General features: G+C 42.6%; 1 protein-coding gene across 1 annotated transcript in view; it reads right to left on the bottom strand.

Moving 5' to 3' along the window:
- Positions 1–2,341: 2,341 nt before the first annotated feature.
- The window catches only part of LOC116977399 (calcium-activated chloride channel regulator 1-like), a 45,267-nt gene continuing 20,177 nt past the window's right edge, over positions 2,342–27,431 (bottom strand). Inside the window, exons 7-14 of the mRNA XM_033027828.1 lie at positions 26,397–26,621; positions 25,761–25,938; positions 13,042–13,148; positions 12,730–12,951; positions 10,366–10,627; positions 9,474–9,641; positions 6,292–6,519; positions 2,342–2,873 (exon numbers count right to left, since the gene is read on the bottom strand). Coding sequence (XP_032883719.1) covers positions 2,488–2,873; positions 6,292–6,519; positions 9,474–9,641; positions 10,366–10,627; positions 12,730–12,951; positions 13,042–13,148; positions 25,761–25,938; positions 26,397–26,621 — 1,776 coding nt within the window. The 3' untranslated portion in view covers positions 2,342–2,487. The remainder of the gene's footprint in view (positions 2,874–6,291; positions 6,520–9,473; positions 9,642–10,365; positions 10,628–12,729; positions 12,952–13,041; positions 13,149–25,760; positions 25,939–26,396; positions 26,622–27,431) is intronic.

Genomic DNA, 27,431 nt, shown 5'->3' with positions numbered 1-27,431 from the left:
CCCCCAACCACCCACCACACAAGACACACCAAGAGAAAGCTAAACTAACATTTACTTACTTACTGAATAATAATAATACATTTTATTTATGTGCGCCTTTCAAAAGTCTCAAGGACACCTTACAGAATTTAACAAGAGTAAAAAACATATAATCGGAGTAAAATAAATAATAAAGACATCACCAATACACAAATTAAAGACAGAATTCAATCCAAAGACAAAAAACCAAAAAAACCCCCATCAAAAACACAATGTGAGGAGAGAGCAGCGGCAGCTAAACCGCGCCAGCGTACACTCTCCCTTCCGACAGCCATCTTGGACACAAACTAAAATAATCACTTACACACAAAAATCATCCCCCCACAATGGTTACCACTGTGGGGGAAGACACAATGTCCAGTCCCCATCCCCAGTTCTCCCAAAGTCAGGCCTATTGAGGCCTCCGCTATTGCCTCTACGGAGGCCCGATGTTCCTGGCCGTTCTCGCCGGTTGCTGTAGCCCCGGCGTCGGGAGAGTCCTCTCAGCGGCTGGCCACCTGGAACGGTCGCTTCCTTACCGGAGACCGCGGCTTCCGAAGCCGACAAGGCCGCGCCGGTTTGGAGCTCCCAGGCTCCCGATGTTGAAGTCGGCGCCGCCCGCTCCGCTCCGCAGACCCGCAGCCCGGAGGTGTTGAACCCGGCGGTCACAGCTCACCGGAGCTCCAGCGCGTCGATCCAGCGCGGCGACCCAGGCAAGGCATCGCCCGCTCCGCGATAGCGCTCCAGCGCTGTGCTGCCACCGAAGCCGAGGTACTGGGCGGTCCCCACCAGGACACGGCGCTCCACGCCTGCTGGTAGGCCACGAGGACGGGTCGACGGGGCAGCCCGGAGAAAAAGCTGCCTCACCGACCTGGTAGGGACCTAGAAATATAGTTACCCCCTCCCCACCACATTAAAAAGTCTATTTCTCCCACAAACAAAACACAGGACTCACTAGAACTATTAAAAAAAAAGTGAATTAAACGGACGGCTGCTGGTTAGCAGCCGTTCCCCAAGATGGCTCCTCCTCTCTGACTACTTACTTACTGCCTATTATTCCTCCTGGCATGTAGGGCAGCAACGACGGTCCTCCACTCCTGTCTGTTCTGGGCTAGCTTCTGGACACTACCCCGGGTCAGGTCCATTGTTTTCATTTCCTCCTCTACAGTTCGACGCCAGGTGGTTTTGGGTCTCCCTCTTTTCCTTTTCCCTTCGGGTATCCAGCGCAGGGCTATTGTTGGGATGCTGTCTGGCTCTATTCTCAGTATATGGCCAATCCAGTTCCAGCGCCTTCTCATGATGATGGTGTCCATGCTCTCTTGTTGGCCTTTCGGTTTTTACCATTGACATGCATCCTAGCATCTGTCAATAGCCCTGGAAGTCCAGCATGCTCAGTAGTGTTGATTCCTTCAGTTGCTGTTTCCGTAACATATTTGTTGTACAAGACAGGGTTGTTAGCCCTGTGCTCAACCCCCAACCTGGAGGCCCAGTGGATCGCTCTTTGTCTCGCCTCTACCACTCGACCTGTCCAGCATGGGAGACCCTAACAGGAGACGAATCTCCCGCTGGCATAGCTCCAGGGGTCACTGAGACACACAAGCTCCCCGACCACGACAAGGTTACAATCAAACGGGGAAAACTAACATTTAGACACACCAAAAAAAAGGCGAAATAACGAACACGCTGCTGGCAGGGCAGCCAACTTGCAGCACCCCCAACCAACTAATAAAATAACTTGGTTTTAAGTGCTCTCGTTTTTTACAGAAAGTGAATAAAACAAAACAGCCATTTAGGATTTTTTTTTAATTGGTGCAGGGCTACATCAAAATCATTCAATTATACGGATTCCATGTCAGTTAAAAATAAACGCACAACATTCTTCAAAAGCAACAAATCTAGACAGATTGGAGAGATATAATGTTTAAGCATTAGGATTGTTCCAAGTTTATCACAGTGGTTTCAATAGTCAAAACCACGCGATCTTGAGTTTAATTTTGAGTTTGAGTTTAGTTTATAGTCACATGAACCGAGGTACAGTGAAAAGGTTTTGTTGATATTCACGCCAATCCTAAGAGGATAAGGGCTGAATTTCCCAGGGATTTCTCCCAGTTGTTGGGGAAAGGAACATAAAGAGCCTCAGAAAAACTCGAGTTAATTCCTTTGATTTTCACCACCACCCACGCCCATAATAAATCAGAACAAAGTAAATGCTTGGATTAATAACATAATTACTTGCTTTCTCTGTATACAAAATGTGTAGGAAGGTACTGCAGATGTTTGTTTAAACCGAAGATAGATACAAAAAGCCAAGTAACTCAGCGGGTCAGACAGCATCACTGGAGAAAAGAATTAGGTGATTCCCCCTGATTCTCATCTGGAGAAGGGTCTCGACCCTCAACGTCACCTATTCCTTCTCCCCAGAGATGCTGTCTGACCCATTGACCCATTCTGTGTTTATCTTCTTGCTGTCTATTGCAACCTCTCCTCATCTTCTTGTTTCCCTTTTAGTTTGTACCAAAAGATCAGTAATCCTACAACCAAGCAAACGAGAGGCAACACTATTACTGTGATCAAAATAGTTCTTGGTCTGTGATTGTCTATGATAGGCAGAGGCTCAACGGAAGTAATCATGGCAACATTGGACATCTTGGAAGGCTGATTCTTTTCATCATAAGCAAGGATGGCAAAGTAGAGGGTCGTTCTTTTCTCCAGTTTGGTACTTTCAGGGACAATTATAAACATTTCCTTGGAGCCAAATGGCTGTGGATTCAACTCCGTCAAGTTAACTTGTTCAGCTCCGGAGAAACTATGTGGCAGCAGTAATTTGTTGCTCATTCTCATCTCATAGTAGGATGCTGATAAAGATAAGAAACAAATGAATGCATTGACATATTGCTGGAAAAAATATTTTGATGATTAAAGGTACAAGAAAAAGAGAACAGATTGGGTTTCACATGGCGCAGCGGTAGAGTTGCTGCCTTACAGTACCAGGGACCCAGGTTCAATCCTGACTACTGGTGCTGTCAGTATGGAGTTTGTACGTTTTCCCTGTGACCTTGTGGGTTTTCTCCAGGTGCTCTGGTTTACCCCAACACTCCAAAGATGTACATGTTTTAGGTTAATTGGCTTTGGAAAAGATTGTAAATTGTCCCTAATGTTAGATAATGCGAGCATAAGGTCGGTGCGGACTCGGTGGGCCAAATGGTCTCTCTCCACGCTGTATCTGTAAAGCCTAAAATGAACCTTTTGCTAATTTATAGCAAATTACTAGTTGAGACATCATCTTCAGGACAGTAATAACGAGGAACTGCAGATGTTGGTTTACTAAAGAAAGACACAAAATGCTGGAATAACTCAGGAGGCGGGGATGTTCTTCAAAACATTTTACATTTTGACAGCCCCACTGTGAAATCTCTTTGTGGTCTGCCCACTTTGAAGTTCTCCTCCCTTCAAAGGGAATTCTGCGAGACCCTCTCTCATTGCTCCTCTTCCGTGATTAACAGCCATGCTCTGTCCTGCCTCTCCTCCCTTCCAACTTTCTTTCTCCACCCCCCCACCACCTTCACCTTCAATCAGTCTGAAGAAGGGTCCCGACCCAAAACGTCACTTATCCATGTTCTCCAGAGATGATGCCTGTTATGGGGCTGTCCCACTATACGAGCTAATTTAAGAGTTCTCCCGAGTTTCTCCTGATTCGAACTCGGAGAATTATGGTAATAGCTGCTCTTAGGTACTCAGGGCTCTCGTGGACATTTTTCAACATGTTGAAAAATCTTCACGAGTCTTCACGAGCTTACCGCATTTCCCGAGTACCTGCCGTTAGCGTTATGAGCCACTAAGAGATGTCCCAAGCTCCGACGTACCCGATACGTACATTCTACGTGCTTACCACGAGTTTGATTTTTTTTTTAACTCGGGGAGCTCTTGAATTAGCTTGTACAGTGGGATAGCCCCTTTACTCCAGCACTTTGTATCTACCTTCAGTATTGTGCCCAATGTAGGGTATCAACCTTTAGACATGGAAATTGATTGTGGTGTTTGAACAAAAATGCTGAAAAGAGTAATGAGCAGATTTATGGGAATGCTGCCAGTATTCGAGGGCCTGAGCTGTAGTGAGAGGTTGTGCAGCCTAGGAGCAAAGGAGGCTGAGGGGTGGTTCTACAGGGGTGTATAAAATCATGAGGGGAATAGACAGGGTCAATGTACAGAATCTTTTACCCAGAGTATGGGAATCAAAAAACAGAGGACATCAGTGAAGGTGGGAGGGGAACGATTTAATAGAAACTTAAGGGGCACCAATTTTTACTCAGGGGTGGTGGGTATATGGAAGGAGCTGCCAGAGGACCTAGTTGTGTCAGATACGACAACAGCATTGAAAAGACACTTGGGACAGGTGCATGGATAGGAAAGGTTTAGAGGGATATGGGCTAAACACAGGCAAATAGGAGTATCTTGGATCGGTAGAAAGCATACAATAGACAATAGGTGCAGGAGTAGACCATTCGGCCCTTCGAGCCAACACCGTCATTCACTGTGATCATGGCTGGTCAGCCACATTCGGTACCCACTTCCTGCTTTCTCCCCATATCCCCTGACTCCACTATCTTTAAGAGCTCTATCTAACTCTCTCGTGAAAGCATCTAGAGAATTGGCCTCCACTGTCTTCTAAGGTAGAGAATTCCACAGATTCACCACTCTCTGGGTGAAAAAGATTTTCCTCATCTCCGTTCTAAATGGCCTACCCCTTATTCTTAAACTGTGGCCCCTGGTTCTGGACTCCCCCAACATCAGGAACACGTTTCCTGCCTCTAGCGTGTCCAATCCCTTAATAATCTTATATCTTTCAATAAGATTGCCTCTCATCCTTCTAAATTCCAGAGTGTACAAGCCCAGCCGCTCCATTCTATCAACATATGACAGTCCCGCCATCCCGGGAATACTGTTGGGCTGCATCACAACTTGTTTTGGGAACAGGACATAGAAAGATACATTTCTGAATAATCTGAACTATGGTGATGTAGTCTGACTATCAACAATGATCACTGTGAAATCTTAAATTATTCTGTGTGACATTATCTAGCATATGTAAAACGTATAGGCCTGTCTACAGTAGATGCCTATCTGAACTGATCTCATCTGCCTGTACATGGTCCATATTCCTGTACTTCCATATGCCTATCTAAAAGTCTCTTAAATGCCACTGTATCTGCCTGTATCACCCTTGGAAGTGAATTCCAGGCCCGCACCATTCTCTGTGTAAAAAAAACTTGCCCCGCACATCTCCATTAAACTTTACCGCTCTTACCTTATAGCTATGCCCTCTGGTGTAGCACACTTTCACACAGGGATAAAAAGGTTCCAGAAGTCTACCTTATCTATCTATGCCTCTCATAATTTTATGTACTTCTATCAAGTCTCCCCTCATCCTCCGACGTTCCAGAGGCATGGACTCATGGGTCGAAGAGTCTGGTTCCATGTTGTGTGATTCGACAAGTAAATTCTCCAAAACACCAGGCTTTCCTTGCCTTCGTAGTTACATGTTCCTTCTTCCTGGTCAATTTACTTCCATTGTGTCACACCTCAACTGGTCAGCAGAATTCCTTGACCATTTGTGTAGGAAGGAACCGGTTTACACCGAAGGTAGACACAAATGCTGGAGTAACTCAGCGGGACAGCATCTCAGGAGAAAAGGAATCGGTGATGTTTCGGGTCAAGATCTAAAGAAGGTTCTCGACTCGTAACGTCACCTATTCCTTCAAGTTCATAAGTTCATAAGTGATAGGAGCAGAATTAGGCCATTTAGCCCATCAAATCTACTCTGCCATCCAATCATGACTGCTCTATCTTTCCCTCTCAACCCATTCTCCTGCCTTCTCCCCATAACCACTGACACCCATACTAATCATGAATCTATCTACCTCTGCCTGAAAAATATCCATTGATGGCCTCCACGGCCTTCTATGGCAATGAGTTCCACAGATTCACCACCCTAAAGAAATTCCTCCTCATCTCCCTCATGACTATGTCCTTTTAATCTGAGGCTTGGCCTCTGGTCCTGGACTCTCCCACTGGTGGAAACATCCTCTCCACATCCACTTTATCCAGACCTTACATTATTCAGTAAGTTTCAATGAGGTGCCCCCTCTCCAGAGATGCTGCCTGACCCACTGAGTTACTGCAGCATTTTGTATCTATCTTCCCCAGCTATTTGATCACTTCATTGCTGGAATTTTTTTTTCTCTGTAAGCCCCATATAAATATGGGAGCATTTACCTGTTCCTTGATCCAGATCTGCTCCTGGTGCGGTCCATTCCAGCTCAATCCTATCTTCAAGTACTCTTGCTTCAAGGTCCGTGATTTTACTCGGCGGGAAGTTGACAACGGGAATGTCCACGGGATTTGAAATCGCTCCTCCAGATTTGACCCTGCTGAAGTTTCCGATCTGTGCCACGAGATTTTCTTCACTGACGGTGGGTCTTGGCGGATTCGGATGAACAACACCTGTGTGGAAGGAAAGACATTTATCTCCAGTATCCAGAATCCATTGACCAAACCAGCACTGAACACGAATATGGAAAGTAGTCAGGAACAAGAATACTTCCACTCAGATCCTGAGTGCCTCCTGTTGGGGAACAGCAGGCACAATGGATCTATTCTGACATTTTCACCCTGATTCCCTTTGTCGCGATGCTGGAAGTAAGCATGAGAAATATTGAAGCCACTCAAAAGAGCTAGCAGCACATCCTGACCATCAGCCAGAGTCATTAGCACAATATCACTGTTCCCTGATGCTGGAGTGAAATGTGAATCAGGTGGTAAATAAGGCTTTTGGTACATTGATCATCCTGTAATGTGGTGACCAGACCTGCACACAATACTCCAATCATCATGAAAACTCACCTATTTTTCAAGAAAATTAATCTGCCATCCTTTCATCCGGAATCACCAGATAAATTTCTATTAATGCTTCGACTTACACATTTCCCATTAGATGTTTCACATGAGAAAATCACAGTTTCCAGTTGGTAGAGCTGCTGCCTCACAGCACCAGAGACCCGGATTTGATCCTGACCTCGGGTGCTGTCTGTGTAGAGTTTGCACGTTCTCCCAGTGACCAAGTGGATTTCTCCCATGTGCTCCAGTTTCCAAAGACGTGTGGGTTTGTAGGTTAATTGGCCTCTGTAAAATTAACCCTTGTGTGCAGGGAGAGGACGAGAAAGTAGGAATACGTAGAACTAGTGTGTACGGGTGATTGATGGTAGGTGTGGACTCGATGGGCTGAAGTTTCCCAGCTGTATATCTAAAACTAAAACCTAAAACTAAAACTGAACCTGGTAAGTTTTAGAGCACATGGGGGACAAAGTTTCAGCAAATTTAAAGGGAGTGTGGGAAGCCAAACATTCTTCTTCTTGCACTCAATGTTACTCATGTTATTTCCTTTACCATGTATCTATACACTGTGAATGGCTCGATTGTAATCATGTATTGTATTTCCGCTGACTGGTTAGCACGCAACAAAAGCTTTTCACTCTACCTCGGTACAGTTGACAATAAACTAAACTGAACTCTGGGGAGCGCAGGAATCGGTGAGTAGATTCTTGGAGTTTAGAAGGATGAGGGGGGGGGGGAACCTCATTGAAACTTACTAAATAGTGAAAGACTTGGATAGAGTGGATGTAGAGAGGATGTTTCCACTAGGGAGAGAGTCCCGGACCAGAGGTCAATGCCTCAGAATGAAAGGATGTTCCTTAAGGAAGGAGACAAGGAGGAATTTCTTTAGTCAGATGATGGTGAATCTGTGGAATTCATTGCAACAGAAGGCTGTGGAGGCCATCAATGTACCTCTGAGAAAAGCCACACAGGTCACGGGGAGAACGTGCAAACTCCATACAGACAAGCACCCGTAATCAGGATCGAATCCAGGTCTCTGGCGGTGTTTCATAAGCCAAGAAATAAATGAGTGGTCCACTCAGTACATCCCTGTTTTTAGTATCAGTCCCTGGCAAAGGAAAATGCATCAGCAATGAGTCATAAAGATGTACAATCAGAAACAGGAGCGTCAGCAAACATTGTCCACGTGAGATCTTACAATAAGGTTTACGACATCTCCTGGTTGCAATGTTCAGCCGCTGAGGCCTACGGGAACCTCCCGGTTGTCAACCAATTCAACTCCCTTTCCCATCCCCATCCCACCACGTCTGCACCGACTAGCAATACAATACAATACAATTTATTTGTTATCATTTGAACCTCTTGAGGTTCTAACGAAATTTGGTTCCCCCGCACATTAACACTATCCTACACACACGAGGGACAATTTTACATTTATACCAAGCCAATTAACCTATAAAACCTGTACATCTTTGGAGTGTGGGAGGAAACCGAAGATCTCGGAGAAAATCCACCTAATTTGAGGAAGGACATTCTTGCTTTTGAGGGAACCCAGCGAGGTTAGTTCCCGGGATGGCGGGACTGTCATATGATGAAAGAATGGGGCGACTGGGCTTGTATTCACTGGAATCTAGAAGGATGAGAAGGGATCGTATAGAGACATATACAATTATTAAGGGACTCCACACGCTAGATGCAGGAAACATGTTCCTGATGTTGGGGGAGTCCAGAACCAGGAGCCACAGTTAAAGAATAAGTGTTGGGCCATTTAGAACTGAGATGAGGAAAAACATTTTCACCCAGAGTGGTGAATTTGTGCAATTTCCTGGCTCAGGAGGCAGTGGAGGCCGATTCACTAGATGCATTCAAAACAGAGTTATATAGAGCTCTTAGGGCTAGCGGAAACAAGGGATATGGGTAGGTCAGAAACGGAGTACTGATAGTGGATGAACAGCCATGATCACATTGAATGGCTAGAAGGGCCGAATGGCCTACTGCACATATTGTCTATGTATCTATGTATTTATTTAGGTCACAAGGAGAATGAACAAACTCCATACAGACAGCACCTGTAGTCAGGATCGAACCTGGGTCTGTGGCGCTGTAAGGCGGTAACTCTACTGCTGCGCTAACATGTTGCCCTGTAAGTTTGATCCAAAACAAACTTGCTGTTCAATGGCTCAGAATGGCTAGCATGGCATGGTGGCATAGGGGTAGAGTTGCTGCCATAGGGCGCCAGAGAACCGGGTTCAAACCTGACTAAGGGTGCTGTCTGTATGGAGTTTGTATGTTCTCCCACGACTTGCTTGGGTTTGTGCCAGGACCATCAGTTTCTGCCCACATTCCAAAGACGTGCAGGTTTATAGGTTAATTGGCTTGGCATAATGGTTAAATTGTCCCTAGTGTGTGTAATACTAACGTTGGTATGTGGGGATCGCTTGTCGGCACGGATTCGGTGGGCCGAAGGCCATGTTTCCGTGCTGTATCTCTAAACTAAACGACATCACAAACCACTGCAAAGATATATTTCATTGTCTTCGTTTGCATTGCCAAATATTTATTACCATCAATGGTGAGTCCCCGTATGTAAATGGCGTCCCCCACTCTCTTGCTAGTCAGGTTTGAGGGCCCTTCAATTCCCTCAACACGCACCTTGAAGCTGTACCTTCCACGTCCAGTAATGTTCAGGAAATACCTGGAGTAAACCCCATCATTCCTGCGAGTATCAGCCCCTGAAAGCAAGTAAAGGCAAACATGTATAAGAAGGAACTGCAGATGCTGGTTTACCCCGAATATAGACACAAAATGTAACTCAGCGGGGTCAGGCAGCATCTCTGGAGACAAGGAATAGGTGAGACCATTCAACAGAACGAGTCAGGGAGAGGGAAACTAGAAGTATGGGAAGCTACAGAACAAAGCAGAGTCCGCATCAATGACGCTGGGCAGGTGGAGCCCACAATGGTCCATTGATGGCTGGGGCCGAGGTGATAACGAAGGAACACAAACGATGAAATTAGCAAATAGAAAATACTCCTACCTGCCTAAATGTTTCTTAAATGTTGCAATAATACCTGCCTCAACTTCCTCCACCGGCAGGTCGTTCCATATACCCACCACCCTTTGTGTGAAAAAAGTTACCCATCAGGTTCCTGTTAAGCCTTCCCCGCCTCACCTTGAACTTCTGGCTTGGATTACATCAGGGATAAATATTTCTCATGGCTGGAACCCAATAGAAAAGGTCCTTTACCCACACAATGAGAGGGAAAGATAGATCAGCCAAGATTGAATGGTGGAGTAGACTTGATGGGCCAAATGGCCTAATTCTGTTCCAAGAACTTATGACCAGTCCACTCTTTGTCAATGGATCACTCCCAAATGTTCACCTTACAGTCACGGCACTGTTAACAATTCACGCAAACTCCAATTTTATTTCTCAGACATTTTCATGTAACCTACCTACGCCATTATCGAAAAGTTTGTGTTCATCTGTGACACCACTGGGAAGTTCAACAATGATTATCACCTTCGCATTTAAGACTGGTAAAAACCCCTGAGAGACTTCCACGTAATTAACCATCGGGCTTTTGGGATCCTCCCAGCTGACCCTGGGGTTAACGGTAACGGGGGCAACATTCTCATCCACTGCTCGAGATGTCACGGTCATCGTAACCTTCTGCGTCTTTCCAGAGTTTGTGATGTTGTAAACCCAGTTCCCTACCTGGGAGATAAATGGTCAGGGTTAATCCAAGGACAATGATATCAAAACAGACAAGTTCTGCGTTATCACCTTCCCCACAGCCAACATTGGACCATTGTGGTCTCCACATTTCCTTCATCATCGTTGCTGGGTTCATAAGAGGCAGAATTAGGTCATTCAGCTACTCCGCCATTCAATCATGGCTGATCTATCTTTCCCTCTTGACCCCATTCTCCTGCCTTCTCCCCCATAACCTGCACTAATCAAAAATCTAACTTTCTCTGCCTTAAAAATATCAATTGATGTCCTCCATAGCCTTCTGTAGCTTCGATTTGTTCTTTTGCATAGTTTTGTACCATTTCATATCTCTCTTTTGCATATCTTTATATCTATATCTCTATTCTCCCTTTCCCCTGAAGCTCAGTCTGAAGAAGGGTCTCAACCGAAAACATCACCCATTCCTTTTCTCCAGAGATGCTGCCTGTCCTGCTGAGTTACTCCAGCATTTTGTGTCATCTATCTTTGGTGTAGACCAACACCTGCAGTTCCTTCCTAGACAAGTTCCTGTGATATCTAGATGATATTTAAAATCAGTAAAGCTTAACAATGGGATTAATTACTATCTAGGTGCAAGGGACTCTTGAGAAAATGGTGGTGAGCCTTTTCTTTGAACTAACACAGTGTTGTTAAGCTCCCTCGACCCAGTTATGTTGAAAATTCCAAGATCTTGATGCCAGTGGTGAAGAAGGAATGGTATTAAAGGTTCAAATTGACATAGGGATAACTTAAAGATGAAGGAATTCCAATGCATCTGATACATAAAGTCATAGACATAGAATAGTTTAGCATGGAAACAGGTCATTCGGCCCAACTTGTCCATGCCAACCAAAATGCCCAATCATTTACCTCATCCCAATTACTGAATAGGTCAATAATCGGCAGCACATATAAAGTTGGGACCTGTCACAGGAGGTTGAGTTGATTTTAATTTATTGTCACATGTATCGAAGTACAGTGGAAAGCTTTTGTCACATGCTAACCTGTCAGCAGAAAGACAATACATGTTTACAATCGAGCTGTCCACAGTGTACAGATACATGATAAAGGGAATAACGTGAATAACCTTTAGTGCAAGATGAAGCCAGCAAAGTCTGATCAAAAGTAAAGATAGTGCAAGGGTCACCAATGAGGTAGATAGCAGCTCAGGACTGTTCTCTGGTTGTGGTAGGATGGTACAGTTGCCTGATAATAGCTATGAAGAAACTGTCCCTGAATTTGAGGATGAATAGCATTAAATAGACAGTACATGGTCAATGCAGCCTAACGGGAATGGGTGTGAATAACGAGTAATTGATTGTAAAGTTAATAGAAAATAAAATACAAACTACCAGAAAAAGGAGTCAGCTCCATCAAGGCCTGGATAGAGTGGATGTGGAGAGGATGTTTCCACTAGTGGGAGAGTCTAGGACCAATGGTCATGGCCTCAGAATTAAAGGACGTTCCTTTAGGAAAGAGAAAAGGAGGAATTTCTTTAGTCATAGGGTGGTGAATCTGTGGAATTCATTGCCACAGAAGGCTGTGGAGGCCAAGTCAATGGATATTTTTAAGGCAGAGATAGATAGATTCTTGATTAGTACGGGTGTCAGGGGTTATGGGGAGAAGGCAGGAGAAGGTGGTTAGGAGGGAGAGATTGATCAGCCATGATTGAATGGCGGAGTGGGCTGAATGGCCTAATTCTGCTCACATCACTGTTGCTGCTCCGGCACTTTGGAACACCTTGCCGTTGCACATCAGACAGGCCCCCTCACTGTCCATCTTCAAAACCAGTGTTAAAACACATTTTTATTCCTTGGCTTTCGACACTGCTTGAGACTTTGCTCCTGTTTTTAGTGCTTTTAATGTTTTTTAATTTTTATTGTTTTTAGTCCTTCGTTTAAGGTTTTTTTTTTATTGTTTATGTAATAATTTCTTGTCCATGATCAGTCATGTACAGCACTTTGTTGCAACTGCGGTTGTTTTAAAGTGCTCTATAAATAAAGTTATTATTATTATTAATATCATCACTTCTGAACTTATCTGTGGAGAGACATTCAAAATAATGTTTCAGGTGCTTTCGAACGTACCTCTGCAGTGCCTGGAATTTGGAGTCGTGCTGTGTGTGTTGCGTCCTCGGATTGAAAGTGCCTCTGAGTGTAGATCTTCCCTCTGGGGGAATGGAGGATCACACCCGGTTTACTATCCTCCCAAGTGACCACAAAATATGTGTTGTTTCCAATGGTTTTATCAATAGAAACGATATCACTAAACCAACCACCTTTATCAATACTCCTTCCTAAACTTTCAAGCTGTGAATCAAGGAAACAGACTGATATTGTATTGTAAAACACTTTGTAGAGTGAGAATAAATGCAAAATAATTCTCTAACGCTATCAAACCTGGATTGCCTGTTGGCTAAGGTCACCATCTTCTGATACTAATCCAGTGAAAGCATCATTGAGTCCGTTTTCGTCTACTTTATCAGTGACTGCGAGCTGTAGACCACCTATTAAATGAAACATAAAATAATCCTTAACTCACATATTATCCATTATCCATGGTCAATGTCCATTCAGAACTGAATAAAAAAAATTAGGCCTTACAAATTCCTGTAAAGTGAGATCCGCCCTTTGAAAAATTCAAAATAAAACTACTAAATGGATTGAACTTGGTTGCAACACCGGTGGCGATAATACTGCTCAATTGCTGTGGGTAAAGCAAGACTTTTGTGGTAAGTTTGCTTTAGGTATTGGTAATCACAACAAAGACAGAGATTTGGAAGAAATGGGTCATTTTCTGGCTGGATGGATAGACGTGACCAGGGAGCCCCCAAAGATTGTTTAGTGGCCCTCAATAATTGTTGATGCAGGTGAAAGACTTGGCGGAGGGAGCAGAGTGTATTTAGTCCTGTTGCCGGTTTTTCGGCGACCTGCTACGACTGTGACAGTCGCCGGCAGTCGCCTAAAAAATCACCTAGTGGGACAGGCTGTTAAAGTCTACGTCAGGCAATGATGTGCTAATGGGAGGGGGCGTGTGGCAGAGAGGATATTTGGAGTCCGCAACAGAATATAAATGGGTTGATTAAGTGGGAAATAACTTGGGAAAAGACCTGGAGAAAGATTGTAGATGAACCAAGTACGTCTGTACTTGGTTCATGAGAATGGAATGAGATGTTTTGGTGTATGAATCACAAATATTTAGCAGGGAGGTGCAACAAGTAGTTGCAAAGCTAATACAGGTGCACAACCTTTTATCCGAAATTCCAAATAACGAAAAGCTCCGAATAGCGGACATTTTTTCGGTCCTTGAAGAAAGGTCTTGAAGACGTTCACCGAGGGCGGCCCGCAGAGGTGACAGCGGAACCTCCGGTCGGTCCACGAAGAAAGGGGAACTAAATCCCCAGTGTATCGTGAGTCTTGCGTGGGAACTTTTTAACTCAGCGGGCAGGCAGCAACAGATTGTCGCTCCCTTCAGTTTCACCCCACCTACACCCCTCTGCTTCCCGGCCATGTGTGTGACCCCTTCCCTCCCCTCTCCAGCTCTCCGCCCATTGCACCGGCGCGGGGGCTTTGCACTGTCTTCACGTCGGCGATGCCAGCAGGTCAGTGCCGGAGACGTCAGGACCAACCGGACACCGACCCCCAGGCCCACAGTAAGCATGAGATCCCAGAGACCCACAGCCAGCAGCAGCCCAGCCCCGTTCCAACTCCAGAGGAAAACTGCAAACTGGCCGGAGACGTCAGGACCACCAGAAGCCGCTCCCCGATGGGCCGCTACGGCGACAAGTGGCAGTTCGCCCACAGCCCGAGCTGCGCCCCCTCATCGGGACACCGACCCCCAGGCCCACTGCAAGCACGGAGATCCCAGATCAGCAACTCCAGCCCAGCCCCGCTCCAACTCCAGAGGAACACGCTCCCCGTAGGGGCAGAAGCTGATGGTGTGCAAGGTACGTCTTGTTCTTGGGGTGGCGCAGCTCGAACTGTGGGCGAACTGCCATTTGTCGCCGTAGCGGCCCATCGGGGAGCGGATTCCTCTGGAGTTGGAGGGACAGGGAGACACAGCGGCTTTTGAGAATGGTGGGCAATCACTTCCAAAGTTCTGCCCACACAGTCAGTACACCTCTCCTACACTTGTCTCCCGCACTAAGATAATCTCGCAGAGAATGATCCCAGCCTAACCCTCCCTATTCTCTCCTATTCTGCAAGAAAAAAACTACATTGAAGACTCAAACTCGTGATCGAGTAACTGCCGGGATCGAGGCGCAAACTCGCGACCTTGCGGATATGAGCCGAGCACTCTACCACTGAGCAAGCCGTTAAAATCTACGCTAAAAATCTTCCATTCCTAAAGCCGAAAAATTACGAATTACGAAAAGTGTCTGGTCCCAAGGCTTTCGGATAAAAGGTTGTGCACCTGTAGTAAGATTAAATGAGAACTTTTTTTTTTTTTTGAAAATATTTTTTATTGGAGATAGGTACATAACCTAATTACATCATTAGTCTTACATTTTAAAATTGATAATATTGTCAATTATTATTACATTGTCTCCAATACTTTTTGCCTTTTTTTTTTTTTAAACTAGATAGAACTAAAGAGATAGATGAAGTAAAGAAAGAAAAGAAAGAAGGAAAAAAAAAAAAAAAAAAAAAAGGAAAAAGATAGTTAAAGAAGAATGGAAAAATGTATTAAAATAAAAAAGACTTCATTCGAGATATATTCGTACATTTCAGAGTATAGTATTTCATCCATTCTTTAGCCCGCGTGCTAGTCAGGTTCCTGTGCTGAACCATTCTGACCCTTTAAGTAATCAATAAAAGGAGACCATGTTCCAACGAATAATTCCTGTTTGTCCAACAGGGAAAATCTGATTCTTTCCACGTTTAAGGTCTCCGTCATTTCTATAATCCACATTTTGATTGTGGGGGCCGTAGGGCCTTTCCAAAATTTTAGAATTAATTTTTTTCCTGTTATTAAACTATAATCAATAAAGTTTCTTTGTGTTGTTCTAAGTGTTTGATTTAATTCTAATATTCCGAGTATTATTAATTTTGGATCTGGGTCCAATTGTGTGCTGGTTACTTTAGATATTATACTAAAAATGTTTACCCAGAATTTTTTAATTTTTATACAGTTTGCAAACATATGAGATAATGTAGCTTCTAAATGTTGACATTTATCACATATAGGTGAGATATGTTGAAAAATTTTATGTAGTTTTGTTTTTGAATAATGTAACCTATGTATTACTTTAAATTGTATTAGAGAATGTCTGGCGTTTAGTGAACACTGATGTATGTGTTGCAAACTTTCTTCCCAAGTATCTTTCGTTATTACTTGATTTAATTCTTTTTCCCATGTTTGTCTGTGTAAGTCCGTCGAAGGAATGTCACTGTCTAATAAGATATTATATATATAAGATATTAATTTTTCTGTATTAGGATGTTTGTTCCAACATTCATCAAGAATTTCTGAATTTCTAATTCGAAAATTTTGGGAGTTCGATTTTACATAATCTCTAAGTTGAAGATATCTGAAATAATCATTTCCTCGAAGTCCATAAGTCTGTTGCAATTCCTGAAATGTCAGAAAAGTGCCTTCCTTGTAAAGTTGTCCCATATTTTTAATTCCATAATTCTTCCATTGTGTAAAACCCCCGTCCAACCATGAAGGCTTAAACAAAGGATTATTCACAATTGGAAGAAAAAGTGATAAATTATCTAATTTTAATGTCTTTTTTAATTGTTTCCAAATTCGTATAGCACTAAATATTATAGGGTTTTCCCTATAAATTTTTTTGTTTAATTTAGACGTAGCAAATAATATCGAACCGATATCAAAAGGTAAACAATCTTCCTTTTCCATTTTTAACCAGTCTGGTTGATGATCTATTTCTTCCAACCAGAAATTCATATTTTTAATGTTAACTGCCCAGAAATAAAACAAAAAATTGGGTAAAACCAAGCCTCCATTTATTTTTGATTTACTCAAGTGTCTTTTGTTTATCCTATGATTCTTATAATCCCAGATAAAATCATTAACAATAGAGTCCAATTTTTAAAAAAAGTTTTTTGCCAGATATATCGGAATTGTCTGAAAAAGATATAATATTTGCGGTAAAAAAATCATTTTTATGACATTGATTTTGCCTACCATTGAGATAGGAAGTGTTTTCCAGTATTGAATATTCTTATGTAGTTTGTTCAGTAATGGGGGGAAATTTGCTTTAAATAATGATGTATATATCTTAGTTACATAAATACCTAGATATTTAAATTTTTCATTTACTATTTTAAATGGAAATTGTTGTATTGTCTGTTTGTTATGTTCCCTTATTGGCATAATTTCACTTTTATTCCAATTTATTCTGTATCCTGAAAGTGAACCAAATTGGGTTATTAGCTTTAATAAGTTTGGAATACTAATTTCTGGTTTTGTAATGTAAATTAATACATCATCTGCGTATAGAGAAATTTTATTCACTGTGTCCTTTGTGTTATACCCATGTATTTCCGGATGCCCCCTAACTCTTTCTGCCAGTGGCTCAATAGCAAGCGCAAATAATAATGGAGATAATGGGCATCCTTGTCTACAACCTCTAGATAGGCTAAATTTAGGTGACAACCTTTGGTTTGTAAATATTCTAGCCGTGGGATTTGTATATAACAGTTTTATCCATGTACAGAATTTCTCCCCTAGCTGCATATTTTCCATCACCGAAAATAAATAAGGCCATTCGACCTGATCAAATGCTTTTTCAGCGTCAAGTGAAATTATTGCTAGATCTTCATTAATAATTCTCTTGGAATATATAATATTAAATAATCTTCTTAGATTATAATATGAGTACCGTTTCTGAATAAAGCCTGTTTGGTCAGGGTGTATTAATTTATTCATCACTGTACTTAATCTATGCGCTAGTATTTTAGTTAAAATTTTCTGATCTGTATTTAAAAGTGCAATTGCTCTGTATGATCCCGGGTCTTCCAGATCTTTATCAGCTTTAGGAATAAGTGTTATTATTGATTCATTTAAAGTGTCTGGAAGTTTCTGTTGAGTATATATATACTCATACAGTCTTTGTAAACGTGGGCTAAGCAAATCATAAAATTTTTTATAAAATTCGGAACCTAAACCATCTGGTCCTACTGCTTTACCATTTTTTAAAGAGCCAATAGACTCCTCAATATCCTTTATCGTAATCTCCCTTTCTAATAATTCTCTATCGTTTGAATCTAAACCTTTTAAATTACATTTTATTAAAAAATCTGCTATTCCTTCTGATTGTGCTACAGTTTTAGTTGAATAAAGGTTATGATAGTATTGGAGAAATCTATCATTTATGTCCTTGGGCATTTTTAATAATTCTCCTGTCTCTGTTCTAATTTTATGAATTGTTTTTTCCCCTTCCATTTTTCGTAACTGACGTGCTAATAATTTTTGTGGTTTGTCTCCAAATTCAAAATGTAGTTGTTTGGTTTTTTGATAAAGTTTTATTACTTGTTCTGAATACATTTTATTTAATTTATATTTCAATACAGCAATTTTATTATGTTTTAAAGTAGATGGCATTCTCGCATTTTCTATATCTAGTTGCTTGATTTCAATTTCCAATGTTTGTTGCTTAATCCTGTTCTCTTTATTATAAAATGCTTGAGCAGAAATTAATGTACCTCGAACATACGCTTTAAACGTTTCCCACATAAGAGAAGTAGGTGTGTCAGGGTTGTCATTTACCTCAAAAAATATTTGAATCTGTTTAATAATATATTCCTGGCATGATCTTTCGTTCAAAATTTGTGGGTTAAATCTCCAATATGCTTGTTTCTCGGACATTCCATTTAATTTAATCATGAATGTTACAGGTGCGTGATCTGAGATTATAATGTTATGGTATTTTGAATTATAAATAAATGGGATAAACGTAGAGTCAACTAAAAAATAATCTATTCTTGAGTATGTTTTGTGTACTGGTGAGTAAAATGAATATTCCCGTCCAGTTGGGTTTTCTATTCTCCAGACATCCTTAATATTAGTGGTATTAATAAATGAATTTAGAAATACACTTGATTGAGATTTTACTTTTTTTTGCCTTGATGATCTATCTAAGTATGGATCTAATGTACAATTGAAGTCTCCTCCAATTATTAATTTATATTGTGTAAATTCAGGAATTTTATTAAATGTTTTATTAAAAAACTTGGGGTTATCAAAATTAGGCCCATAAACATTAAGAAGAATCACTTTTTCTCCATTTAACTCTCCAACTAATATAATATATCTACCATCAATATCCACTATTGTTGAAGAGTTCTTAAAAGGTATTCCTTTACGAATTAGTATTGCAACTCCTCTGGACTTATGGGAAAAGGAGGAATGATATGACTCAGCGATCCACTTAGCTTTAAGTCTATGTTGAGATTCCTTTTTAAGGTGTGTTTCTTGTAGAAATATTATATCTGTTTTGATTAAATTTAGATGTGCCAAAACTTTACCTCTCTTAATTGGTTCATTAATTCCCTTGACATTCCAACTACAAAATGTTATTCCCTGACCCCCTCTTATCATATTAACATCTTGCATATTGTTTCTAAGGTGGTCTATAACCGATCAGAAGGTACAACACATAGAACCTGACCCTGCTCCCGAACCTCAAATAGATGAATTTAAAATCATATACATCGCTCTTCCGAACACATCTCCTTGTATTAGTCTTATTTTTCCATTCAAACAGAGTTTTAAAATCTTCTCGTAGTCACTCACGTGACTCCGAAGTAAAATAGTAAGATTAAACGAGAACTTACCAGTTTGAAGTTTGATCTGTATTTTATGAGGAGTTACGATGAGGGATTACGTGAAGAACCCGTCCAGCATGCATGCGCGACATACTTCAAAGCAGCGGTGTGGAATCACAGACAACACAATACTTGAAATAAACATAGTAAAGATAAGGAGAACTAAGATACCAGATGATCTCTGTAATTGAGGGTGGGAGCGGAGGGCACGTAATCCCTCATCGTAACTCCTCATAAAATACAGATCAAACTTCAAACTGGTAAGTTCTCGTTTAATCTTACTATTTTACTTCGGAGTCACGTGAGTGACTACGAGAAGATTTTAAAGCTCTGTGATTTCAAACCGTGTAACAGTCCATACTTCACTCGCTGCCGGTCATCCAAGGGAGGAAGTATGTTATCTTAATCAAACATGAATCTGTTTGTAAAACAACAATGGTATTATTTGAAAATAATAACAAAGAAATTAATGCTCCCCCGGGCTTAAATTGTATTTTTTTTTTTTTTGCAGCATCTAAATTCTCTCTGCAAGTGAAACCGGTTTTATAATGGCTTGTTGTAGAATGTTTGAAAAGTTCTTTCCATGGACCACCCCACTGTTACCAGGGTAGGTCCAATGGCACATCCATACTGTTAGCCGCCGACATGGATGCTGCTCTGGTGGAGTGAGATGTGTAAATATCGGTTACCACTCCAGCAGCTCCCAATACCTGTTTGAGCCATCTAGAGATGGTTTGACTCGGTAGCCTGACCCAGTGGCTTTTTTGTGGCTGACCTATTGCTTTTTGTCTCCCTCGGGAATTTTAGGTTGTGTTGATATATTGTAGAAGGTGAGTCATGACACATAACAGTGGTCAGGTGGGTATGCCTGGAATTCCATAATGAGTCCTGAAAGTTCCTGGTCTACACAGTTTTACCAGCTCCTGAATGGTGAATGTTATTTGGTCTGATGTTATGACCCTATTGTCCAGTCTGAGTAGGTAAAAGGACTGGTCCCTTATGCTGAGACTAAGCCATCAGCATGGCCGTATACAGGGTAGTTGTTTTCAGAGTAAGGGATCTGGCTGGTGGCCATCCCTTAGGTATGTCAGGACAACGCTGACATCCCAGATCTTGGTATATCTAGGTCTAGGGGGTTTTGAATAGAAGGTACCTCTCATTAATTTGGCCACCAGTGGACGAGACCCGTAGGGGCAGAAGCTGATGGTGTGCAAGGTACGTCTTTTTCTTGGGGTGTTACCCTATGGCCTGTTTCCCTTGGTGCCTGTCTTAGATAGGCTGACAGTGCACTTCCAGCACATTTGATAGTGCTATAGTTCAGACCTTCATCGTGGTGAAGGCTGGCCAGGAACTCTGGTACATAGATATAGTGGTTGATTAGTAGGTTGTCTCTGTTATCGAGCAGTATGTTTCCCATTTTCTTATACTGGAGAGATATTGTTTCTTGGTGGAAGTCGGTGAGATGCTGTCATCGTATCTATGGTCCTATTTGACAATCCCAGGTCCATCAAAAGGCCTTTTTGGAATCTGCAACCCAGTAGGCTTATTCTGTCATGGCATGGGTGACTTTCGCCTGATACAGGGTGGATCAGTAGATCTGGTCCACTGTGAATGGTCAGGGGTTTCAATGACCCTGTCAAGGATCACTGGGAACCATGGCTGTGTAGGCCAGTCGGGTGCTACCTAAAAGTCCGAAGCAAAGTTCATCTGTATTTTGCGTAGTACCTGACTGATGAGGTAGAAAGGGGGGGGGGGGGTAACATAGAGATTAGTTCCCCCCAGTTCAGCGAGAATGTATCCATCGCCGCTGCCTCAAGGTCTGGTTCCCAAGCGACATACATCGGTACGTGGTGATTCAGTCGGAATGCAAAGAAATCGATATCTGGTGTTCCATATTGCTTTGTAATTTCAGCAAATACTTTGGGGTTTAACATGTCTGTCACAGTATTTAGCTTACCTGGTAGGTAAGTTGCTGATAGCCAAGTATGTTTGTCGACACACCATTACCAGTTTGTGTTGATCAAATTGTCACATGATATCGATTTTATCCCGCCCATGTGGTTAGTATAGGCCATCACTGTGATATTGTCAAATTGTAAACGAACATGCAAAATGGTGCACTTTTGAACAATATGCTTTTAACCCATAGAACGCACCCAACATTTCCAACTAGTTTTTATGTCCAGTGTCTGCAGTAGTGATGACTCTAGATTAGTCCATCTACCACCTGTTCTGGATATGGATTATTGATAAATGATGGGACTGGAACTATGCCAAATGTTCTCTTTCCATCATTATAGGTCTGAAAATAGGCAATTTCATGGTTCAGTCAAAATGACCTGTATGTTGTTTAAAACGCTAGCACCTTTGCTCTAATGCAAAGGTCCAAGTTAAGTATCTGGTAATGCTGCTACTAATTTCCCAATTACCCTTGCCACTTTGTCGAATGGTTGGTTGATTGTTAACCATTAATTTGTTACAGGTTTGTGCCAATTCTGCTGACTTTCCTTTTGGCAACGTTGTAGACATGTGGACTGAGTTAATTGAATACCAGATAGTCAATAATTGTGGATGGTGTCAACATAGATTTATCTGGATATGTGACAAAGCCCAAGGCTAAATAAGTTTTTAATGGCTAATGCTGCTGAATTAGCTAATTCCATGGTTTTGTCTAGTGTTAAATATCATCGAGATATGCCATGACAATATGTTTTGTTAATAGTGTCAGGGCTGGTTTAAATATCTTGGAAAACAGTTTTGGCTCATATTAGATCATTAGTCAATAATTTGTAATGCCATAGTTACCCCATCCAGGTAAATTTTTAGCTATCTCTGATGATCTTTATGAATGGGTACTGAATAGTATGCATCTTTTAAGTCAATGCCATAAAGTATCCTTAGGAAATCCATTGTTTGGCAGTTACAAATGTTTTCCATTAAAGTGTGTATACCTGACGAAAGTATTCAATGTGGTTAAGTCCATTTTTGGTTTTAGTAAATTTAATATGAATTCCAAAGGTTCATATTTAGACTTCTTTATGACCCCTTTGTATGTAACTTCTCCAGTTCAGTTTGTCCCTCCTGTTTTCTTTTCAGTGAGAGGGTAAAACCCCTTTCGGGTGCATGCTAAACTGGTGGCAAATTTTTCTTAAATTCAATTTTTATCCTTGAATACTTTTTGGTATATAACTACTAAGTGTGATAGTTCTTCATGCTTCCAAAAATAGGTGTAGTTTCCCCCCCTGTTAACACAATCCCCTCACCTTTTATGTGATGTTAGGAACCATACCCACCTACCTCCACAGTTGTTTGGTGGTGTGTTCATTTCTTCGGTTTCTGGTTTCTTGTCTGTCGGGGTGGTGTTGTTGGGGGGTGGCACATTTTTCATGGGGCTCGCCCTGGGCCCTGTCCCGAAAGACTTGCGGGGATGGCATGCGGGCCCCGAGCTTTCACCAGTACCATGAAGTGGACGCCTACTGGTGGATGCGTAGAGGTACTGCCGTCTGGGTTTTGCATGGTTTGCTCATTCCAGGTCCTGCCCTCATGAGGCCAAATGCCTTGGATTCTTCGTCCAGATTTTAGGCTTGATTTGGTAATTCTTTGCCAAATAGCAGGATCTGTGGTTCTGAGGCCGGCGTTCTACACAGTCCTGCGAATTTTTGAGGTTGAGGGCAGGTCTTATGACCTCCTTCTGGAGGTTGCCAATCACATACTGTGTTGCACAGTAGAGCCAGGGTGTTTTGGCATGTCAACCCTGTCCATGGAATGAGCATGTGAAATGATAGCCGACATCAGGGGTATCAACATTTTTTTGCAATTTTAAGTTTTTGGGTTTAAATACCCTGCTCAATGTACCCCCAGTAATGGCAGGCACATTGAGCAAATGCAATTTTGGGGAGGAGTGATAAAGTCCAACACCTCAATGACTACCTGTCTTGGAGAGGTTTAAAGGACAGGTAGTAAACTGGCCGCCAATTTAGGCTGTAACGGCCGTCCCGCTCGCGGTGTTGCCACGTAGCGGCTCACCACACCCAGCAGCTCTTCCTGGTCCTCTACCTCAAGCATACTCCCGATTTTCTTCATCCAGTGACCTCTCTTCTTGACCAGCCCAGTCCTGGTCGCCAATGCTCCCCTCTGTTGAGGGAGATGCGATGGCCAGTGCTGTTAGTGCACTGGAGAAGGAGTGTTTGTGCTCCCTTGGCGAGCTTGCCCCATCTCCTTGAGCAAGTCTCGCTGGAGCTTTTGCTCCATGGGCCTTTCCATAAGGCTTGAAACGGTCACCTTTAGCCACTCTCGGGCGGGAGTCTACCATGCCGGGCTCTTCTGAGTGAACCGGCCGGTCCGACTTCCGTTGTGCCTTTCATCCAGCCCGCTGCGGTTGGTCGCCAACGTTCCCTTTTGAGCTATGCTAGCAGCGCTGGGCTCGGCTCGGAATGCTGTCGGTGACTGTGGACCGCAGCGTTGTGCGGTCCAGGTGCCGCCGGTCGCCCCCCACTGCTGGAACCCTCCTGGTCCATAGCAGCCCGACGGGAACGACCTTCCTTGGTGTTTTCCCTGTTCCATTCCTATTTAAAAATAAAACAGAACAGGGTTTCGAAAACATCATGTCCTCAGAGTAAGATTTGCTTCCCTGAAGGTCTGTTTTCAAATTGTTGCGGGAGAGCTCGTACTCCCGTCCGTTGCTGTGCACTGCGTGAGACGCTATGTCGCGCATGCGTGCTGGACGGGGTCTTCACGTAGTCACTCACGTGACTCCGAAGTAAAATTGGCACATTGGACTTTATTGCCTAAGGGTTGGGGTTTTGAAGTAGGAAAGTGTTGTTAGAGTTTGTACCGTCTGCTGCTGAGCCCACATCTGTGCACAGTTTTGGTCCTTGTTAATAATGGGTATGCCGGATTGGGGGCAGTCTGAAAGATTCACAACGTTAATTCAAAGGGGTGAGAGGTTTTTCCCATCACAATCAGCAAAATAAAATAGATCTATTATCTTTGGAATTTCAAAGACTGAGGAATGATCTTATTGAAACATGGAAGATCTTGAGGGAGAACAACTGCTAGAGGCCAAGAAGTTGCCACTAGGTGGAGAATCTTGATCAAGAGAACAAAGTAACGGGATTGGGGATATACACTTAAAAATGATTTACATGGGCACCTCATCTCACAGAAAGTGGTGAATCTTAAGAAATCTCCACTTGAAAAGATGTGGAAGCTAGATCATTGGAGGTATTTAACGAGTAAGTTGACAAATCCTTGAAAGATGAGGCACTTGAGGGCCACGGGAAGAGGAGTTGAGCATGGGGCAACTCTGCCATGATCATATTGAATGTCAGGACAGACTATACATCGCCCAGTCCCCATGTCCAAACATCTCTGATTCACCGGCTGCCAACTTACTGTTGATGCTCGGCTCAAAAATGAGCAAAACATTAATCTATCAGAAATTTCAATTAAAACCCAGGGCAATTAATTTAAAAAACTTGAAAGAAAGAGCCATAGAACACAGAAAGCGGATCTTTGTCTCATTCTGTGCATAGCAAACATCAAATACCAAACTACACTCATTCCCTTTGTCAGCATGTGGACTGTATCCTTCTATACCTGGTCATTCAAGTGATCATCTGGATATTTTTTGAACATTGGCAGAATCTTTGCCTCCACCATCCAGGGGCAGCACGGTGACTCAGTGGCAGATCTATGAGCTTACAGCGCCAGAGGCCCAGGTGCAATCCTGACTATGGGTGCTGCCTGTACGGAGTTTGTAAGTTCTGCCAGTGACCCACGTGGGTTGTCTCCGAGATCTTCGGTTTCCTCCCACACTCCAAAGTTTGTAGGTTAATAGGCTTGGTGTAAATGCAAAAATTGTCCTTAGAGTGCATGGCATAGTGTTAATGTGCAGGGATTGCAGGCCGGTGCGAACTTGATGGGCCGAAGGGCCTGTTTCCGTGCTGTATCTCTAAACTAAATTAAACTAAACACTCAGGCAGTAAATTCCAAATTCCAGCCATCCTCTGGCTGAAAAAAATGATTCTTCCGATCTCCTCCAAACTTTTTACCCCTTATCCTTGGATCTACACCCTCTGGTTATCGACATCTCTGCAAAGGGGAGAGAGGGGAGAGGTTTCCTAGTTCTGTCCCTCCCAATTACGTACACCTCTATAAGGTAACCTCTGAAGCCTCCATCATTCACAGGACAACATCTATTCTCTCCTCAGATACTGAAGAGCTCCATCATGGACAAACATCTTTGCAAATCACCTCTGCTCCTCTCCACCCTTCATTTGCTGAGCTCCCAGATACCAACAGTGTGGCTATTTATTGCTGGTTACCTGTCCTTCTTGAGAGCTCCTCCAGATTTTTGTCTGCCTTTGGTCCCAGTGCGATGGTGTGGATTTTGGTTCCATTCTCTTCCACCTCTTTGAAGCAACTGCTAATTTCTTCGTCCTCTCCATCCGTGAGCAAAATAATTTCATCGCCATTAGTAGCGCCGTCATCACCGCAAAGTACCTGCAATGCAGTCGGTTATCAATAAGGAGAGCAAAATGTAATATCTAAACGTTCTGTGTTGTTGAAAACTTCCCCAAACTTTACAAGTTCACAAGCTACAGAGTAGAATTAGACAATTTGGCCCATTGAGTCCACTCAGCCATTCAATCATGGCTGATCTCTGCCTCTGAATCCCATTTTCCTGCCTTCTCCCCATAACCATTGATACCCGATCTAATCAAGAATTTGTCTATCTCTGCCTTAAAAATATCCACTGACTTGGCCTTCACTGCCCTCTGCGGCAATGAGTTCCACAGAATAATGAAAGGCATAATGGTGTCTATCTATGCCATTCATTATTCTGTAAGTTTCAATGAGGTCCCCCCCCAACCTTCTAAACTTCAGCGAGTACAGGCCCAGTGCTGTCAAACGCTCATTATATGCTAACCCACTCATAACTGGAATCTTTACAGCCTTACCTTAAAACCATCCCGAACCCCACTGCAGATGTTTGTTCCTCCACTGGCAGATGTTGGTAGTAGTTTTACAAGGTCCTTCCTCACATTGTCATTATCAACAGTCTTCAACTGTGTTTTAATCTTGGCATCGGAATTAAAAGTGACAATTCCAACTAGTGATCCTGGCTCAACAACCTGCAGCAAGAATATCTCGGCTGCTTGTCGAACCCTGTTAATGCGATTCTCCTGTTTCATAACGAGAAGAAATTAGCAAAGTTAAACACAGCCCTGTTTAATAGATGAAAAACAATGCTGGACACACTTGAATCTTCACATGGGAACAAGGAACTGTTCCTATGTGAGAAATGTTCCTATACCAAAGAGAGGCACAGAGTGCTGGACTAACTGGAGTAAATTACAGCATGGTAGCGTAGCGGCAGAGTTGCTGCCTTACATCGCCAGAGACGCGGGTTTGATCCTGTCTCTATGGAGTTTGTATATTCTCCCTGTGACCAGTGTGGGGTTTCTCCGGGATCTCTGGTTTCATCCCACACTCCAAAGACATCCAGGTTTGTAGGTTAATTGGCATGGTGTAAATGTAAAATTGGCCCTCGTGTGTGTAGGGTAGTGTTAATGTGTGGGGATTGCCGGTCGGTGCGGACTCAGTGGGCCGAAAGGCCTGTTTCCGCACTTTATCTCTAAACTAAACTAAACCCAACTCAACGGGTCAGGCAGCATCTCTGGATGAAAAGGCTTGTTGGTGTTTCGGGTCAGGACCTTTCTTCATACTTTCATGGTTTTTCAAGTTTTTAGATCTAAACCATGAAATTGCAATCATTCTGTTGGAGTCAGAATGTCAAATTAAATTGAGTCTGTTGTCACATGCACGTGTATGGTGAGCTACAGCTACATTGAGGCAGCATCACAAACACATAGACACAGATAAACACACAAAAACATCAATCACATATAAACTATAGATATATTATGCAAAAATTCCACAAGACTGAAAAGAAAATGACAGCAAATAAATACGAAACGCTGTTAGAAAAAAGA

Source organism: Amblyraja radiata, chromosome 10 (genome assembly GCF_010909765.2).
Source record: "Amblyraja radiata isolate CabotCenter1 chromosome 10, sAmbRad1.1.pri, whole genome shotgun sequence".
NCBI lineage: Eukaryota > Metazoa > Chordata > Chondrichthyes > Rajiformes > Rajidae > Amblyraja > Amblyraja radiata.
Note: the sequence above shows the minus strand (reverse complement) of the source record. Positions and strands in the feature narration are given on the sequence as shown.